Raw genomic sequence first — 17,898 nt, 5'->3', positions numbered from 1 at the left:
ATGACACGGTCCAGACCGGATTGTCGCTGAGACAGCTAGTCGTGTGCGCGCTTCTGTTGGGGATATTGAGTCCAACTTGACTGCCTCCATTGTCTCCACTGTAGAAAAAGCCCTTAACAATGTTGTTGAGCGTATGCTAAACACATTTTCTGAGGCGTTGGCTCAGTTTATTGCAGTTCAATCTGTGTCACCATCTCCACCTAACATCTCTCTACCTAGCAATGCATGTTGCACCGATATCTGCACAACAGATGTTGAAATGTCGTGTTCTACGCAAAAGCGTCGTGCTTCCTCGTCTCCATCTAAATCTAGTTCTCATCAGATGAAAGCTAGAAAAGGACCACCAAAACTTCTTCCCAATTCTGATATCCTCAAAGAGGCGGTGTCTGCCTCTTCAATTGGTCAGTAATCATGGCAGGCATCAAAGTGTTACAATGGAATTGCCGCTCTGTATTCTCTTCTCTTCCAGATCTCGAACTACTTATTCGGAAACACAACCCTGATATCGTGCTTTTACAAGAAACGTGATTATCACCTTATAAATCATTTTCAATGAAAAACTTTCGAGTTTTCAGATTAGATCGAAATGCTGGTAGGGGAGGCGGATTGGTAATCATGCTTTCTAACCACATATGTCATCAGGCATCTATCTCTAACAAAATTCTTCTCCCTGACTGTGAGCTTTTAGCGCTCAAAATTTCATTTCCGCAGTGTGCTGATATTACAATTGCTAATACCTACTTTCCTTTAGGTGTACAGAGGACAGACTGCTTAGACAGCTTGGTGGCTGGCGCAAGTAGTGTAGCTATTGCGGGAGATTTTAATTCCCACCACAGTGAATGGGGAAGTCGCACTGATTCCTGCGGCCAGCTTCTCTGGTCGTGGCTGTCTGCAAATGCTGTACGCTGCTGTAATTCAAGAGATATAACATTTATGCGAGGCGGTGCTCGCTCAGCCATTGACTTAACATTATCGGCAGGTAGGCTTGAGGTGACTGACTGGTTGACAGAAGATTCGGGTACTTCTAGTGACCACTTTCCTATAACTTTCACTATCCGGTTATCTCCGCACAAAAATAGTTGTGTAAACCATAAATTTGTCAACCACAATATTTATAAAAGTTCGATGTCCGCCTCACTTGCCTCTATAGTCAGTACTAGCCGGGATGACAGAGCTCAGCAGGCGGTTTCATTTTTGCAAAGTGCAGTAGACCATGCAATATTCACTGTGCCCGCAGCAGTCTCTAATAAACAGCCGTCTCCCTGGTGGACACAAGAATGTGAGAAGGCCTATCGTTGCAGAAAAGCGGCCTGGAAGAGGCTATCCTGCAACCAGAGTCCAGCAAATTGGTTAAATTACAAATTTTTCTCTGCATCTTTCAAAAGAACAATTGCAAAAGCCAAGGAGGACTATAACCAAAATTTGAACACTTATCTTTCAAATCCTCGTAATCGGAAGGCCCTGTATAGATTTATGGAACGTAACAAGAGTTCTCCAGTCCCTCACCTTAATTCTTCAACAGTGTTATCCCCCCAACAGGCTCAGGAAACCCTGGATAGTATTGCTCAGGGACTAGCGGTACGTTTCCAGACTCAAAGAAATGTCCCTCTGCGCGCAATCACACCCTCTTCAGATTATACCGAGGTTGATGCGTCAAAGCTCCTCTCAGTCCTAGCAATGATGCACCCTGCAGCTCCCGGGCAAGATGGTGTCACTGTTGGTATGATTAAAATTTTAGCCAAGGATTTCACAAGCAACCTCTTAGATATTGTCAATACTTCATTGAACAATGCATGGATTCCAAGCATTTGGAAGATAGCGAAAATTATTTTATTGAGGAAAGATGCTGGTAAAAGGTACGTTTTAGATAATATTCGGCCAATTGCTCTAACTTCAAATTTAGTCAAATTAATTGAAAGGGTAGTGCACAGCCGTCTCACAAAACATGTTCAGGATGTTAATGGCCTTAGCCCAGCACAGATTGGCTTTCGTCGCGGATGCTCTATATGGACCGCGCATGTGGATCTTGAGAGTAGAATCCGGCTCTCGATACGCAGAAGAGAAGTTTCAGCTTTGGTGACTCTTGATGTAGCAAAGGCCTATGACAGTGTAGAACATACTATTTTACTTGACAGACTTGCGCAGTTACATCCTCCAACCTACATTTATGCATGGATATCTGAATTTCTAAAGGACAGATACTTTTACTGCGCAGAGGGTACCCTACGTTCTAATACTTACCATCAATCAAGAGGAGTGCCGCAAGGCTCGGTACTATCACCGCTGCTTTTTAATATTTTGGTCAGTGACATCCCCATCCGTCCTGATATAACAGTTTTTGTGTATGCAGACGACATAGCTTTTTTCGCCTCGGCCACGGATATCCATTCGCTTTACCAGATTATGCAGGGATATTTGGATGCTCTTGGAGTTTGGTTGCACCGTATTAATTTATCCCTGAATGTTAACAAATGTGGCACACTGGTATTTCCTCCAGACACGCCTTTGTACATTTCATTAGCCCATCACTTTAATCTGATTCCGCAAGTGGAATCTGTTACATATCTAGGTGTTACTTACCATCCAACCTTAGATTGGAGCCTTCATATCTAGAACAACGTGCGTAAAGGAGAACGCGCTCTAGGCCGGCTGACACGAATCGCCAATAAAAGGTTTGGGATGCACCGCGACACATTATTGTTACTTTACAAAGCTTATGTAAGACCTATACTTGAATTTGGTTGCGTTTTGTTCTCTGGTAGCGCAAACTACAAGGTCCAACCCCTAATCTTACTGGAAAGGCGCGCTCTACGTCTCTGCCTTGGTCTCCCAAAATCAGTTTCAAACGCCCTGCTTTATCTCGAAGCCAGTATGCCCGATTTAATTTCCCGCTTTCAAATACTCACGGTGCGAACTTTCCTCAGGTCGTTGGACCCGATGACTAATGTCAGTACTCCTATTTTTGTGTCTCAGCAGGCCTTATTTTTTTACCATCATTGGCCACGGTATAAAATGCCACAAATTACCTTAACGCAGAAACTTTTAACCCCGATTGGTGTTGATCTCAGTTCCTTGCAGTGGGTTGACGACACGCCGGCAGCAGTGGAATTCCATTTTGACCACATCTTCCCATCTCATGCGAAACACATGCCCACAAACATTTTAAACGGCATTCTTTCTGGTCATATAGCGGAATTCCCCCATCATGTGGTGCTTTCTACTGATGCCTCCGTCAGCGGCCAAAAAGCTGCAGTTGGCATCTTTTCGCAGGATTTGGCATGGAGCTATTCTGTCCGCATCCCAGATTATATCCCCATATTCTTTGCGGAATTTTTGGCTCTTGGAATGGCCTTGCACAAAATTCCGTGTCATGTATCTCACGTTATCATCCTGGCTGATTGTTTGTCAGTTTTAGTCTCCCTTGAAACTTCCCAAAAATATTTTTTGTGCCGCGTCCTGCGATTTTTTGTCCCGTCCACTTTAAAGGAGGTCCGTTTTTTCTGGGTTCCTGGTCATGCAGGCATTCATTCCAACGAGGTGGCTGATTATTTAGCAAGGTCAGCTCTTGACGGGCCAGTAACGCATCCCGTCCCGAATTTCAGTCTGCTGGCGATCTCCAGGTTTCAGCGGTTCCAACACATATCAGCCAGGTTACGTGATCCCCTACTAAATACTGCTGATTATCAGCACTTAGCGTATAAATGGAACGTCCGTTCGTGTAAAACCAGGCAGTGTGAGGTATCAATGACGCGACTGCGGTGCAGGATTCCCAGTTTAAATTTATACCTATGCAGATGTGGGTGGTCTCCAACAAACCTATGTGACTCATGCGGGGTCGTTGAATCTATGGACCATTTCCTCCTCTGCTGTCCAAAGTTCGCACTTCAGAGAAAGATTTACCTGGAGGTCCCTCTCTCCAGGTTAGGGCTCCCGTTATCTATGCCAGTGTTGTTATCGTTCGGAGCGAGCGCCAAAGGATTTGCTTTGAGTTCAATTTGTGGGAATCTACATGATTACATAATTGCAACTGGTAGGTTGATTTGCTAACTCCTTTAAAAGTCTCGGAGTTTTTTTTTTAATTATTATTATTCTCGCCAAAATGTTCTTTGTTATTTCACTTCAAATATTCTTCTGTCGTTTTTCATGAATACATTTTTCAAAATTCACGTTTAATCCTATGAAAATTTTCTTATGTATACCACTACACCTTGGCCAATCCCCCCACGTGGGTATGTGCCATTATAAAGAGGTGAAGAAGAAAAGAAAGAAAGAAAGAAAGAAAGATAGAAAGAAAGAAAGGAAGAAAGAAAGAAAGAAAGAAAGAAAGAAAGACAGAAAGAAAGAAAGAAAGAAAGAAAGAAAGAAAGAAAGAAAGAAAGAAAGAAAGAAAGAAAGAAAGAAAGAAAGAAAGAAAGAAAGAAAGAAAGAAAGAAAGAAAGAAAGAAAGAAAGAAAGAAAGAAAGAAAGAAAGAAAGAAAGAAAGAAAGAAAGAAAGAAAGAAAGAAAGAAAGAAAGAAAGAAAGAAAGAAAGAAAGAAAGAAAGAAAGAAAGAAAGAAAGAAAGTTAAGCTATAACTGTCTCACATATCTCGGTGGACACCCGTCAAAAGCGTGACACCTCTGCTGACAACCTTCTGTCGACAACGGTGAGGCATTAACGGTTTTCTCCTTAAAAAAGCGTTCGAGCGGGAAACCCAGAAACTGACAAGACGAAGCTGGGGACCCGCAATGGATCGACAAAAAAATGCTGTGCTATATAATTGCTATGTACCACCTGCTGAACTTTCTGTAAGTAAACAAACCATTCCTTGTTTATGACACTTCTGCCAGAGCAGTCTCCCCCCCACGCGCCGTGATGTCAGCTGTGCCTGTATATAGCAGTGGCCGTTTCTGTCCCTAACTGAATCTGCAGGGAAAGTTTTGTGACAGGTAAAGGCTTACAAAGGGTCCCCTTACTACGATCAAAGATTCTTCCCGGCAGTATACTGCAGCAAAAAGTGCCCTGATACAGCTCATATCGAGTCATTCAACATACGAAAGCAAAGCACGTGACCATTTGTTAAGCACACGCGTACCGGTTTCGAATAAGGGTCTTCTCTCCACCTCCTCCTCCTCTTGCTCCAGCAGACAAGGGTAGTAATGACAAGGTAAGGATCAATAAACGCAACAAATGAAATACATTTTGCACTCTGTTGAAAAACACCGTTTCTTCTTTTACTGCGTCGGCAGTATGGCTATCATTCCCCCTAATCGGTGGTTTGTGAAGCCTTTGCAAGTGAAGCCGCACCATCCAAAAGCGCTACCCGCCCACCCACCTGCGCCCTACAGAATGACTACCCTCCAACCTTCCTCCAACAGCATGCATCGTGTGAAACTGAAGCCGAGGCCTCAGCGAAGGAAAGAGAGGAACCCATCACACACGCACCCACCTCCTTCTTCCAGTAGACTGTCACCCATCATGCACCCATCTCCACCCTACAGAAGGCCCCCACCCGTCGCTCAACCCCGTATACCTCTGCCCTCCAGAAGCGAAATGTGCAACCACCATTATTAACGCAGATTTGTCGCATCACATCATATTTTATTTATTTATTTATTTGAACATACTGCAGGCCCTTTTCGGGCCCATGCAGGAGTGTTTACAGTGCATCATTGATCAAACAGAGTAAAAACAAAAATTCAAAAATACAGAGATGTTCTCTGACCCAAACACAAAAAGATTAGGAGAGAATTAAACAGAAAAGTCAATTTTTTCGATATAATTAAGAAATAGTTCCACGGACGTACACTTCACCGCATCTTCAGGCAATTTATTCCAATATGATATAGCATTTGGAAACAGGGAGTACCTGTGGATATTTGCACGGCTGACTGGTTGACGAAGTGTTTTAATATGGTTTGTTCTAGACGAGTGTTTGAATGGCGGGTGTAAGTATTGTGAATTGGCTATTTCGAAGTGACCGTGAAGAAGTTGGAACAAAAACTTCAATCTTGAAATGATTCTTCTCTGTGACAGGCTTTGTAAATTTGACTGAACTATTAGACTGGTAGCGCTAGTTTGACGTGAATACTTTGAATAGACAAACCTCACTGCTAGTTTTTGAAATGCCCCGCCAGCTTTTTTCTGTTCTTTTTGAACAATCTCGTAAATAGCTACCTGCGGAGAACTACCAAGGTGCGATTAAAAGCTCAGATCAAGACAGTGAAGCGTGGGAGGCGGTCGTGTTCTGCGGCACCATCAGTTATACTGCCACGAATACATGCACAAAAAGAAAATAAAAATTAATTATTTCTCACTGATTCAAGAAGCGTTGAAATCCCTTTGAGGAGAATATTTTTTCACTCCTGAGCAATGGTCTAAAAAATATTCCTGCAGTGAAGTAAGAATCCGCTTCATGGAAACAGCGGTCGTCATATGGCATCATGATGGTGCCAGTTTAGGATCACTTGATTCGGGAATATCGCTGTTGCCAGATTAGTGCACCGTGTTTTTGTTCAGCAAAGTAACGGCTAGCTGCCAGAAAGTATCGCCATAATGGCTGCTATCCCCAGTAACAAAAACATTGACATCCCTGCGGTGACCAGCTTTAGAGCCATGCGAACGCACAAGGTCCACATACTATATCGACGTCCGTGACTGTTCTGACGTCCATGTACTATATCGACGCCCATGGCTATTTTTACGTCTAAGTGTATTATTTCGCGTTCTTTCACGTTGAATTAAATCGCTAATTGCACCTCATCAACCAAATTTTTCCCACGGCAACTTTTTATCACACAGTATCTGTCACAGTCACACTTTCGCACATTTATCTTCATAGAAGGACGTAATAGTGCGGATAAAATTGCGGACACTTTTTGCTGAATCGACAGAGCCATATAATGGTTTCGCATTAAAAAGTTGAGATAATGTGCATGACAGTGCCGCTGCCCCTTTCACTCTGGAGTCGGTATATTAGGCCTATGCCCGAGTTGCGACTTGTGCGCATCGGTGTGGTAAATAGATTGTCACTCAGTTCAAGACTGATATCTAGAGCTATAGGGGTTATTGAGGCCATGGCTGACACAGCTTGCACCATTCACTCACTCGTTCTGGCAATCGAAGGGATCACAGCCGCTGGTAGGCTTCATGTTGCAGCTCTTGATAACGTCACCGGTGTCGAAAGACAGCGAAGACAGGTTCTTATGCTCTCTGATGGCCTCCACGATGGGTCTGGCCTTCAGGATCAAGAACACATCATGGGATTAGTTTCTTGCAACCTGGCAACTAATAAAGTACAACAACACTGAGGCCTACTACATGATTTTCGAAGCACCACACGTTGAAGACAGGAGACAGAGAGCTCTTGCGATAACTGCCATTTTACACGCAACTGTTGTTAGTCTAAATCCTGTACATCTCTTTTAGTGTGTGTGACGTGTCGCGAACCATTTTGAAGCTGCTGTTTAAAAGGATACTGAGGCGGTTTTCGAATCAGCTAATTTTTTAGGGTTTTGAAGTAGTTTCATTGCTGATCACGCCTGTGAAATTATTTTTTCGATTTTGTCCAAAACAGTGGCGCAATCACCAATTAAAAACGCGATGTTTAAATCTCCCGCGCCCCGCGCGACCGCAGGAGAGGAGAACAGCGGAGAGGGAAACCTCGTCCATGTCGGCCAACGTGACGTCACGTTGAGGAGCCGGGGATACTTCGGCGCACCCGAGAGAGCTTTCAGCGCGCGTTGTTTCTCATGCTGCATGCGTTGTCCCTCGTACTGCGTGCGTTGTGACGTACAAAGCGTGTCAGCCGACTTTGAGAATCAGATTCAACACGAGATACTACTCTGCTTTCGTGTCCACGAACAACTACGCCTACGACTGTGTCGTCTTCCACTGTTTTCCGTAAGATCATACGCTCGCAGAGCAAGCGCTCGCTGCTTTGACGAAGAATTCAAGCCGACCAAAGCAAGCGTACTCTGCTCGAAGCGCTTTCTTGAGACCGGCTACATGCAGAGCTTGTCCCTAATGTGATCTCTGGAAATTTCTGTCGTGGCTGAACCATGACGCAGTTCCTTTCATTTCCTCGCGCATGAGAGGCGTGCCACCATTTCGAAGAAGCGCCCCTTCTAAAAGCAGAAACATGCTCACTATAAACATACCCCTGCAGAAACCTAATAGAGGCTCAAGCATGTGTTGCTCTTCTCAGCTTAGGCTGGGCCGCCGCGGTGGCTCAGCGATTATGGTGCTCGGCTGCTGACCCAAAAGACGCGGGTTCGATCCGGGCCGCGGCGGCTAGAATTTCTTTGGAGGAGAAATTCTAGAGGCCCGTGTACTGTGCGTTGTCAGTGCACGTTAAAGAACCCCAGGAGGTCGAAATTTCCGGAGCCCTCCACTACGGCGTCTCTCATAGCCTTAGTCGCTTTGGGACGTTAAACCCCATAAACCAACCAACCAAACCTTCTCAGCTTAGGTGCGGCCAGACTACCTGAGGCGTGCTCAGCAAGGCTCGGTTAGTGATTTTATACTCGGTTTGACGTGTCGAAGCAAGCAAGCAAAGCAAAACACAATAAAGCAAAGCAAGCAAGCATTGAAGTTCTTCATATGCGGCATCTCGTTTAATCGTATCTAAGCGATTAAAATGAAAGCGTTCGACGCTCTGATTTCGGATGAAAATTTAACAGAGAAATGAATGTCAACCAAGTTTTTGCAAAAAAAACACCATGTCTCGCAACCTTAGTCGGTTTCTTCATCAAGTTGTGGCAGCGAACGAGTTGCAGCTAGCTTGGCTTTTAAACACACATAGTTGGCCACTACTTCACTGAATCTAAACTGCAAATTTAGGAAGGGCGAACGTTTCCGAGGCAGCGATTAATATTTTCTGGCATCTGCTGAACGCGCCACGAGTGAAGCAGCAGCCTTGTGCGCGTATTTGCCTTGGCTTCGAGTCACTATCCTGTGGTCACATGCCTCGCCATGCTTGGCCACTGCGCTTCGCTCATTTTGACATCAACTTCGTGCGGCTTCATCGTTTCCTTGAAATACTTTCTTGCTTTAACCTACAACGCCGGGTACTGAGAACAGGATTTTTTTCTACACAGCGCTTTGGGCCTTTTCTTTAGGATGACGCTCTTTCGGGCGAGCCAGGAGGCGTCCGGTGGTTGTAATTGACTTGAGTATTGTTCGCGCCCCTTCCTTTCCGAGAATACGAGCCGAAGTTGTACTGGCACCTTTTACACATGGTCTGCATACGCATCCTTCACGCTGGCGTATGCTTGTGCGAGGCGTAGAATTTTTTGCTTGTGTCTTTTTTGTTTTCAGGTGATACGTGGAATGAACAAACTGTAGTATCCTTTTCTTTGGAGGTCAGTAAAAAAATAGTCGCCATATTCGCTTTTACAACGGCACGGAAAGCTGCGATCTGCACTCAGCGCAGCGCCGGATACGCATCGGCCGCTTCTCCGGTCCTCAAAGTGATGTCACGACCTCTCTTGACCAATCACGGGCGGCGGCGCGCCGCGCGGCGTGCCCCGCGGCAGAGGCCGCATATTTCTGCTAAAAAAGGCAATTCGCGCTTGTTGTTTGCCTTATTTGGATGCGATATTCGAGCATACAGCATGAAAAACTATAGGACGCCGCTGCCAGCCGGATTTTTCAAAAAAAGTGCTTCAGTCTTAAGCAGTTTTCATTTGTGGCTGGACAACGCCAAAACAGCTCTGGAAGCTCCACCCAGGGCCTTATCTCCACTCATTCCCCCTCTTGTCAATCCCCGAGATTGTAGATGTCGTGACGCCTCTACAATCATCACATTGTTCAATCGACCAAGTCCCCAAAGCTGCCACGAACACATACATTCTGCATATACGAGGGTCATCCCAAAATTAAGGTCTCCCTTTCTTTTATAAATCGAAATAAATGTTTATTACAAGAAATTTACTAATCACTTAAAAGGCGAACCATTCTTCTACTTTTCCACATAATTGCCGTTGCGGTCTGTGCATTTTTGCAGACGCTGGGACAGTTTTTGTATGCCCATCTCATACCATCTCGCCGCCATGCCATTGAGGAAGCGTTTGACCGCATCTTTCACTTCGTCATCATCGGTGAAGCGCCTTCCAGCGAGATGTTCTTTTAGCTTTGGAAACAAGTTTTAGTCACTTGGTCCCAAGTCCGGACTGTAGGGAGGAAAGCTGGTGATGTCCCATCCAAACTGTTTCACGAGAGCGGCGGTTTAGCAGGCAACGTGGGGACGAGCGTTGTCGTGGAGAAGACTCACGCCCTTGCTCACCATCCCTCTTCTGCGATTTCGAATCGTCCGTCTGAATTTGCTAAGGGTCTCAAAATATCTGTCCGCGTCTACTGTGGGTTCCAGGCGCCATAAGGTCTACCAGCAATACCCCTTTTAGATCCCAAAACACAGTTGCCATGACTTTGCAGGCAGACTGTGTTCGCTTGAATTTTCGCGGCTTGGGCGAATGGGAGTGCCGCCACTCATGTGATTCTTGTTTGGACTCAGGTGTGAAGTGGAATTCCCAGGTTTCGTCACCCGTAACAATCGAATCCAAAAACGTCTCCTTTTCATCTTCATAACGCCGACGAAATTCGCGGGAGGAGTCAAGGCGTTGCCGTTGATGGTCGTCTGTGTGCATCCTCGGAACCCATCTTGCGCACACCTTCCGATATTTCAAATTTGCTGTCAAAATCCTATGAATAGTGCTTCTAGAAACGCCAGGAACCGAACTGCAGAGTTCGTCTAGTGTGATCCTCCGATCTTGCCGCATCATTTCTTTGACCTTCGCGGCTGTCTCATCAGAAATTGACGGTCTCTCGCTTCTTTCTTAGTCGTCAATTTCAGTGCGACCAGCTGCGAACTCCCTACCCCACTTGAGGATGTCTTTAGCATCCATGTACGACTCTCTGCACACCTCCCTCAACTGGCGATGGATTTCGATTGGTTGACCACCTTTTGTGTTCAAAAATCGAATAACTGCGCGAACTTCGCACCTGGCGGTAACGACAAACGGGAGCTCTATTTAAAATGGCTGCCATGCCGAGACTGACAGTCCCTTTCGCGCTGAGTCATAGCTTGTTTGGAAGACGGGGAATAATGAACACAGCAGTATGGTGAGCAGCCACACATATGGTTTGCCTGCGGTCGCAGCCCTTTGGAGACCTTACTTTTGGGATTACCCTCGTTCCTTGATTGTAAGCGTACAACAGCAATGAACCCGCGCTCACTCAGCACAGTCCCCATATGCACTGCATCTTCAGCTACAGCACTGGCTCCTAACTCAAAGCACCTGTAGCTACTACGTAGCTTCTCCAAACAAGCACGTCAGATGAGAGAGGTATGCATAATTTTTATTTTTCAGCTCAAGCGTCCGATCCTTCCGCGTCACATGAGAAGCCCGCCGCGTTCTGCCATGCTTCTAGTGATTGACTGACGTCCCACGAGCAACCTGATTGCAGCTGGCGTCACTTCAACACGAGTCGCGGTCGGCCGACGCCTCGCCTGTCGCATTGGATTGACCATTGTGGACTCCTGGTCTGCCAGCGGTCGCTCTCAGGTGCAGACAGAACCTTCAATACGGCATCTGCTCGGCTGACACTATGTTCCCACAGCACTGAGCGGTTTGAGTGGGATAGCATGTCTCCTCCTATGGGCAACTCACCGATGTCTCGTTCCCAGCGCAGTGCTCCTTCAGTTTCTCATCAGCGCACACTTTCCTCATGTCGATCCTGCGGGGAGACGCGTCAGTTCTCTGAGTTTGCATTTCATGTCACACAGAACAATCTATGCGACAGCACAAATACTCTAGACCTCATAGCACAAAGATCCCGTTGGTACATTTTTCGTTGAGGCCGTATATAGGAGCCCAGGCAGTATATAGTGGCGTTCTGGCATATGGGGATACCGTGATTCTTTGTGGGGCAACTTTATGTGGAAGTAACGTCACCAGGCTGCAAGGGGTGTATATTTATGTGGAAACTGTGTGATGTGTATGAGTATGAGTCATATGACCAATCTTGACTAATGAAAGACTGGAAGTGACGTCAGTAGAGCGGAAGTGACGTCAGTAGAGCGGAAGTGACGTCGATTAAAACGGAAGTGACGGCACCAGACCGGAAGTTCATCGCGCTGAGGCGCCAAGTGGCGCTATTTTATGGCATCACACACATACTGGGAATAAGTGTGGCCCAAATTTTGTACAGGCTTTCCTTAACATACATATAAATGGTGGGGAATCACCCAAGAACGAAAAGGCGTAGGGTGGCTGGCTAATCAGCAGGAAAATATTTTCTGATCAACAGATGGTTGAATGAAGCAAATATACGAGCGGGAGTGGAGCGAGGTGGGCGTAAAAACATGAAATGTGGTTAAAGCGAATAAAACTAAATAACTGACTCGCAAAAACGTCAACGTTGACCATTTTCTACCTTTTTTGAAGCAGCTTTTTATTCTCAAAATTCGCAATGAGAAAAAACAACGAAGTTTCTACAGCAAATTTCCTTATGTATGCCAGTACACCTTGGCCAATCCCCCCACGTGGGTATGTGCCATTATAAAGAGGTGAAGAAGAAGAAGGCCCGTCAGCTTTGTCTGCATTTCCTGCCGTGGAAGAAGGTAATGTATATAATATATGCCAATGTCAAGGATACCAATGAATAAAGCATTAAAAACCTCGGAATTTTCTCTGCTAGTAGTATCTCCTGCGCTTGTCGGCTTAATCCATTCAAAACACTCGTGGAACAAAAGAACGCAAACTCATTTCTCATTTCAGACTGAATGCCGGAAGTTCTCTGGATGTCCTCGGTATGTTTGGTTGGTGACAAACGAGCGGTAAGCATTCTCGCGCACGCATTACTCGTGTGTGGTCAGTACAGAAGCTGGCAGATAAAAAAGGCAAGATCATTACAGTGATGCAATCAGGAAGAGCTCGCCATACGCGGAAACTCATTTACCAGACCGAAGCCGCGGTGCATGATGTAACCCTCTCTTTTCAATAACAGCATAGGCTAACTGCGCTGCTGTTATATTCGCTGCTGTCACATTCGGTAATTTCACAGGAAAGCTACACATTACTCCCGTAATTGGTGTGCAGCCTAATATTTACTGCATAAAGGAACCAATGTTTCGAAGCAAATTTTTTAGCGCAGAAAAAAGCATGCTAGTTAAAACGTAATTCGAGGCTATTCTTGCTACTTCACACTTCTCCACGTGAACATGGCTTCTACCTGAATGAACAAACGTAAAACAAATTCCATCACTTTTTCACATCAACTGTACCTCAACGCAGACCCTTTTCTCATCGACCAGTTTGTTATTAAATATTCGAAACGATCAGTCAGAGGTGCAATCTTTTTTTTTTGTGCGTCTTAGGAGTAGTTTTGGAATGTTTCCTGGATGCGGGCACGCAGACAAAATTACTTTGGTTTCGTCCAGACAGCTGCAGTTACCTTAAATGCCTTAAATGAGCGGGGGCCTTGTTCACAGGGCCCCCGTTCTGGGTGCCAACACGTCAATTACAATTTTTCATTTTACTGGTCGACGTCTCTGTGTTTTGAAATGTATCCCCCCGGCCAGACGGGATTCCGTCACACTCTCGACTTCAGAGTATATACGTAAGGCGTAAAGCCCAAAAAGACTCTTGCCAGTTGCTGAGGCAGACGGTGAAGGCAGGGAAGACGAGGTCCTTCATGGACTCGACGCGGATGTTGGTGGTGGTGGGGAACTTGAAGTACATGATGAAGAAGTCGGTCGCCTGGTACGTGAAGCCAGCCACGCAAGCCACCGTGATCAGGAGTCGGATCAGGAACAGCGGGTCAAGCAGCCTGTGTACCCCACCCGAAGAACAGGTCTAGATGAATCAGCACTTAGCACTGTTCTAACTCAATGGGCATTGAAACTTCCATGGACTTCCTGCGGATGTCCGAGACGTTCATGGGGTGTCCTGACGTCCTGCGGATGTTCAGGATGTCTGCAGGACGTCCGTGGGAGGTTCAGTGCCCATCGGGAAACGTCTCAACCACGTTTGCGCCTCAAGAGTGCTCAATCGCGGTTACTTCTTTTTTACGCAGTGAAGTTTTTTTTTACAGTGAAAGCTGCTATACGGAGCATTTCTTGGCGGATTCGGAGGCGTAGACCGTAAACGTCCGGCCACGTGAACAGTCACGTGATGTTTTTGTGTGATCGCGTAGCCAGCCCCAGGCATGTTACCGTACGCACGTTGCGATTGTTGTGGATTGCCCTGTTACCATAAAGTTTGTAGGTCACAGAATTTACTGTTGGTTTTAGGCTTTATCGCGCTTTCACTGAGTTTAGCGCGTTACGCAGGAGAGCGCGAACACTTGACGATATTTTGAGCTTCGGGTAACTATTCTTATTACCTGAGAAACTGAGCACAATGAAGGTTCGATGCAAAATGCAACGAGTTTCAGATAGTTTGAAGTAGGCGGGTGTTTCGGTGACAGGACACACTCCCCCCTCCCCCCCCCCCCCCCCCCCGAAACTTTCTGAGCACGGCATACCTCCCCCCTCTCTTCGGCCTTTTTTTTTGCATAATGCTACTTACACACCACATCGATATACTAAAATGTAAAAATGAAAATTGTCGGTTGGTTGACAAAAATGGTTCCTATTCTAAAAACCAGATGGCGCCATTAAGCTGAACTTATCGTTGCGTCAGCGTTTGCATGCGCTGAACTAAAGGTGCGGAGGTAACAGCTAGTGTAAGTTCCCACAAAACGCTTGCATTTAGCGTACATAGACGTAGGGACGTAGACAGCTAGCAGCAACACCTCCGGATCAGCACCTAAGCTATCCGAAAACTATTTTTTTCCTTTGCTCATCATTGAGGCTCTCTTTCTTTTTATTTATTTTTTTACCGGCGGCGTATAACACCCCCTGAAAAATATTTCTGGCTAAGCCACCGGTTTGAGCAGCTGAGAAATGCACGAAAGCCGTTTTTGTATGAACGTTCTGCGACTAACCGATATCCAAAGTGAGAGTGTAATTATCACCGGCAATCTCGTGGTTTTGCCAACAAAAATTAATAAACACGAAAAATAAATCACGCAGAAATAGTTTTCTACTATCCTCCAGCTTTCTTAAGCGCAGTGCTGCAGTCCAAAATGCCGAACAAACAGCAAGAAAGAGTAAGTACGACGTTCTTCTCACTTAGCTTTGACTTTGGAGCCGAAGGTCGACCGCTTTATAGGGCTGTGCGTTTTGGCTATCCGCAGGTCCCGGTGTTGGCTGTAAGCCTTGTTCAGCATGGGCTTGATGGAGTCCATGGATCTGGAGTCTGCTCTGTTCACGCAAAGAAAACGACAATAAAATATTGGTTTGGTTTATTGAGGTTTAACATCCCAAAGAAACTCAGGCCATGAGGGACGCCGTAGTGAAGGGCTTCGGAAATTTCGACCACCTGGGGTTCTTTAACGGGCACTGATATTGCACAGTACACGGGCCTCTAGAATTCGTTTTTGTGGTTTATAACACGTGTTCGCGTGCTTTTCCTGTTTATATATTATGTCTATTTATATATCACAAAATAAAGCCACCCGGTTTATATCGCAGAACTATTGGCGAACATCGAGTGTAACAGAAATAAGAAAAACCTGCACTTACCTTTTCGCTCGAAAGACAGAGAATGTTTCCACTTCTATCCTTTTTTCAAAAATTATATCATAGTCACTCTTCCTTTGCTATGTGCCATATCACACCAGACCGTCACGCTTTTCCACGAATTGATCACCAAATGAAAGTGAAACCTATCTTTGCTCGAACCAATCTCTTTTTTTCACTCGTCTCTCCTCCTCTCCATCCGTCATGTAATCAGCTCCCTCGCACCATTGCATTCCTCAATGATCACGACAAATTCGAAGTCTTTCTGACACGCTACCTCGAGTTGTAGTCTTGACCCTTCCGTTGTTTTGTATTTATTGTGTAAACCGCACTCAGATGAACAAGTATGCTTACAGTGCTTTATGTGTATTTTGTTATGGTGTCTGCAGCTACGACCTTTGTACTTATTGTAATTTTATACTGTTTCATTATTTTCATTGTTATCCCCCCTCCCTCCCCTCATGTAATGCCCACCCGGGCCCTTGGGGTATTTGAATAAATTAAGCAAGCAGTTGTCAGTCAGCACTCTTATCGTCTATTCATCCCTGTCCTTCGCTTTTGTTGCTCTAAATCTGCATGGTGGTTATTATGCGCGCTTTTTTCACGTGAACGGACAGGAAAATGCAATGAGCATATAACTTACACGTAGAAGCGGCAACGGATTTCGACACAGTTGTCTATGTTCTTTAGATGTTTTTGTCGTTATTCAGGAAAGTTTTGCATTTAGCTCAGTAGCATTTTAAAGGTAATATTTTTAGCTCCGCACTGCGGTTTCATCTCCAGCATTCTAGGACAAAAATTTTGAAAATTTGAATATTGTAGGGTACTCTTACGGAAATGCATGCAATAGAGCTCGTTCCAAATTTTTTCGTGCTGTTGATGAATCAATTGTTGATTTACTGGCGTTTCGCTTTGAAACATTTAGAACGAGTGAATGTAATGTAAACAGTATGTAGTTCCTGTTCAAACACGTTGCTTTTTAATGCATTCAACAGTTTGTGTCAACAAATGGTAAAAATGCAGCGTTACTTCGGACACGTTAAAGCGCAAGCTTAAAAGGTTGAAAAAGAGATCTGAAAATTCCCGTTCCTTCAGTCTGAAACCCCTCATAGAGAAGGTAATCCTAGAACTAAAATTGAAAATTACGCATCACGAAGACAAACATTATAGCACAGTAGTTCCAACCCTCATTCGACATCTCCTCAGCCATTCTGGCGAAAGGTTAGCCTAGCCCAAGTTCTCGCATTGCCATTGTATTTTTGGTTGATGGTGTGGATGTGTGTGATAATGCTGCAAATTGTTCAGCCTTCAGTGGACATTTCAAAACTGCTTTTACAAAAGACGATGGCCGTCTTCCACAGCTTCACATGCCCTTGCCTTCAATTCTTGATTTAGTAATTTCTGACGCTGGTGTTCGTAACTTGTCGTTAGACCTGGATGTAAAAAAGTCCCCTGGGCCAGATGAGATTTCAAACGCTTTTTTTTAGACGTTTCGCGGAATGGGGCGCGAAATATCCATATGTAGTTAACGCGCTCGAATAATCAACGCACTCCCTACTTTGGGTGCCAAAGATTGGCGAAGTATCGTGGAAATCAAGAACAGAAAATGTGTATTAACAGGACTTAAAAATAATGCGAAGGAAAGATACAGCCGATGGTTCCATCGGGTAGCAGAGTGGAATTGACAACAAACAAACAAACAAAATTCAGGGGGCACTTTGGCTCTTTAAAGTGCTGCAAGGCGAAAGCCTTTCCTGGCGCAGTTTGGCATTGACTGTGAGACTGTTTGTGCTGTACTAGTGCTTTATTTGACTACACGTTTTCACTGCACATTACTACTACACACTTTGACTGCTTCTTTAGCACGACTCTCTCACTGCTTCGATGAGTTCGGTTGTACCCATGGCTCTGTTCGCAGTAATGGCGTATGTAATGTTGTCACCCGCGGACGCCTTACGCCCCCTGTCGGAGCGGACAACTGTTTTATTAGTTGTCGTGTGCTCCAAATGTGGGCGTCAAGCATCCGTGGGTGACCTCATTACTTCGAATCCGCGCACTCTGACGTCATAACCATTTCGACCAACCGAAAAGCGTGACACCTCTGCTGACAACTTTCTGTCGACAACGATGAGGCATTAAAGGCTTTCACATTAAGAGAGAGACTTAGTCCATCAAAGAGCCAGCTGGGAAAACAAGATTCTGTCTTTTTCACAGGATGTGGTGCCCTCTGGGGAGTGTGTGGAACTTCGTCTACTACCCATAAAACTGGTTGAAAACAAAAACGCGTGCTTACG

General features: G+C 45.3%; 1 protein-coding gene across 1 annotated transcript in view; it reads right to left on the bottom strand.

Annotated features, from left to right (window-relative positions):
* LOC149347744 (uncharacterized) overlaps positions 1–17,898 on the bottom strand; it is an 85,250-nt gene that overhangs the window by 62,175 nt on the left and 5,177 nt on the right. The window contains exons 3-6 of the mRNA XM_089585665.1: positions 15,155–15,286; positions 13,630–13,809; positions 11,649–11,715; positions 7,087–7,217 (exon numbers count right to left, since the gene is read on the bottom strand). Of these exons, the coding sequence (XP_089441791.1) occupies positions 7,087–7,217; positions 11,649–11,715; positions 13,630–13,809; positions 15,155–15,286 (510 nt within the window). The remainder of the gene's footprint in view (positions 1–7,086; positions 7,218–11,648; positions 11,716–13,629; positions 13,810–15,154; positions 15,287–17,898) is intronic.

This window comes from Amblyomma mixtum, chromosome 4, assembly GCF_055824585.1.
Source record: "Amblyomma mixtum isolate Tamu chromosome 4, ASM5582458v1, whole genome shotgun sequence".
Taxonomy (NCBI): Eukaryota; Metazoa; Arthropoda; class Arachnida; order Ixodida; family Ixodidae; genus Amblyomma; species Amblyomma mixtum.
The sequence above is the reverse complement of the archived record's forward strand: the minus strand, read 5'-3'. Positions and strand labels throughout refer to the sequence as shown.